Genomic DNA, 1584 nt, shown 5'->3' on the forward strand with positions numbered 1-1584 from the left:
TTTCAGGAAAACACCACACGGTTTTTCGATGTAATCGCGCAAGTGGACCGCGAGGATAGAATTTACTTGAAGATGATCACGGATTGTGTTGTGTCAAATGTACAGTACCGTCGGAAACATATTCAACGTCTTTCCACGTTTAATTTAAAAACAATATTTACGCGTAATTATTTATAACGAGTTATTATTTAACGCTCCTTGTGCAGGCGATTAACGAGCCAGACAACTGCGCCTTATACGCGACACTGTGTTGTCACGTGATCGAAAATACATGTGTGAACTCGAGGAGAATCATACCTCAAGGGTTGTTGAGCGCGTTCAAAACCGAGCTGATAAAATCTTGCAGAGTCGTGTTGACCGAAGCCGGCGTATTGCTCCGGATGAGAACGGCTCGACAGCTTCAAGACCCAAGGCGATCGGAACAGAGGTTCGACGTAAAAGCTCGTGACCGTACGCATGGAACGTGCAGGTAAAAATTATCGGGTTGTAAGTGTTAGTAATGGATATAAATGTTCAAAAATTTTTTATTTTTTTCACCGGTGTACGAAACAAAATTTGTGACATTCGGAAAAAAAATACAATTTGCATTGAAATCCCTATTATTATAGCAATATATGGACATTTTATAATTGTTGTACGTAACGTGTTTCACAGGTTTATGGGTGAACTGTTCATGCGGGATCAAATATTCAAAACCGTAATGAGTACCATCGACACGTTCATGCAGATACACGACGCGCATTCGTTGGAATGTCTTTGTGTTTTATTGACGATAATCGCACCAAAGCTTGAAAAAGTAAAACGTTTTTCAACAACAACTTTTATATTGCATACCTTACACAACGACACTAATCCATCGGTAGAAAAAATCTACAATCTATAATTTTAAATTAAAAAACACCAAAAATGACTTAAAAACCCTTAAAATGCTCTAAAAATGAGAAAAATAACCTTAAAATCAAAAAATGTCATAAAATGCAAAATAAAATTTCTTATTCTAATTTAAAAATACTTAAAACATATTTGTAACAAAACGAGCATCGTACAGAAAGCTTCAGAAAAAAATGCAAAGTGCATCGAAATGCCAGCCTTAATAATCATAAATATTGCTCTTTTTTTAGTTTTGTCTTTCATTCACTATATAATCATTCCTTAGGCCTTTGAGGTTATGCTCTCCTAACTCTCCCCGCTCTATTCACATTCATGGGACTCAGTACCTATACAATACTAGTACCAGTTATTTCCAGTAAATCCTACCGTTTGTTGCTAAACGTGTGTGAGTTGTTCTTGTATAGGTCATCGATGCTCCAAGACAAGTGTATAAGCAACTGAAAAGCTACTCGCTCACCGGGTTCGCGGGCAACATTCCTCTGCCTCACCAAACCATACACATGATCGACATACTTCTGAACGTGCGAAAGTATCATACGAAAGGTTCAAATTCATGGCGAGGCGATTTCATCGGAGGAAAGACCAGAAAGGCCAGAAACAGCAATCATCAGGAAGTACAGTCGTTGGGTCACCATAGGAATCGCATCTCCGGCGAGATTTCGCGATCCAGCCAACGCTGGCCATCCTATACCA

At 38.7% G+C, this 1584-nt stretch overlaps 1 protein-coding gene across 1 annotated transcript; it reads left to right on the plus strand.

Moving 5' to 3' along the window:
• The first annotated feature begins 23 nt into the window (after window positions 1–23).
• On the plus strand, window positions 24–913 carry LOC112681171. Its single transcript, XM_025551432.1, has 3 exons — window positions 24–99; window positions 207–469; window positions 655–913. The coding sequence occupies exons 1-3, from the start codon at window positions 73–75 to the stop codon at window positions 881–883; spliced, it is 519 nt and encodes a 172-aa protein (XP_025407217.1). The 5' UTR covers window positions 24–72; the 3' UTR covers window positions 884–913.
• The last annotated feature ends 671 nt before the right edge of the window (window positions 914–1584 follow it).

Source organism: Sipha flava, unplaced genomic scaffold (assembly GCF_003268045.1).
Source record: "Sipha flava isolate LNK unplaced genomic scaffold, YSA_version1 18714_pilon_pilon, whole genome shotgun sequence".
NCBI classification, from domain to species: Eukaryota; Metazoa; Arthropoda; class Insecta; order Hemiptera; family Aphididae; genus Sipha; species Sipha flava.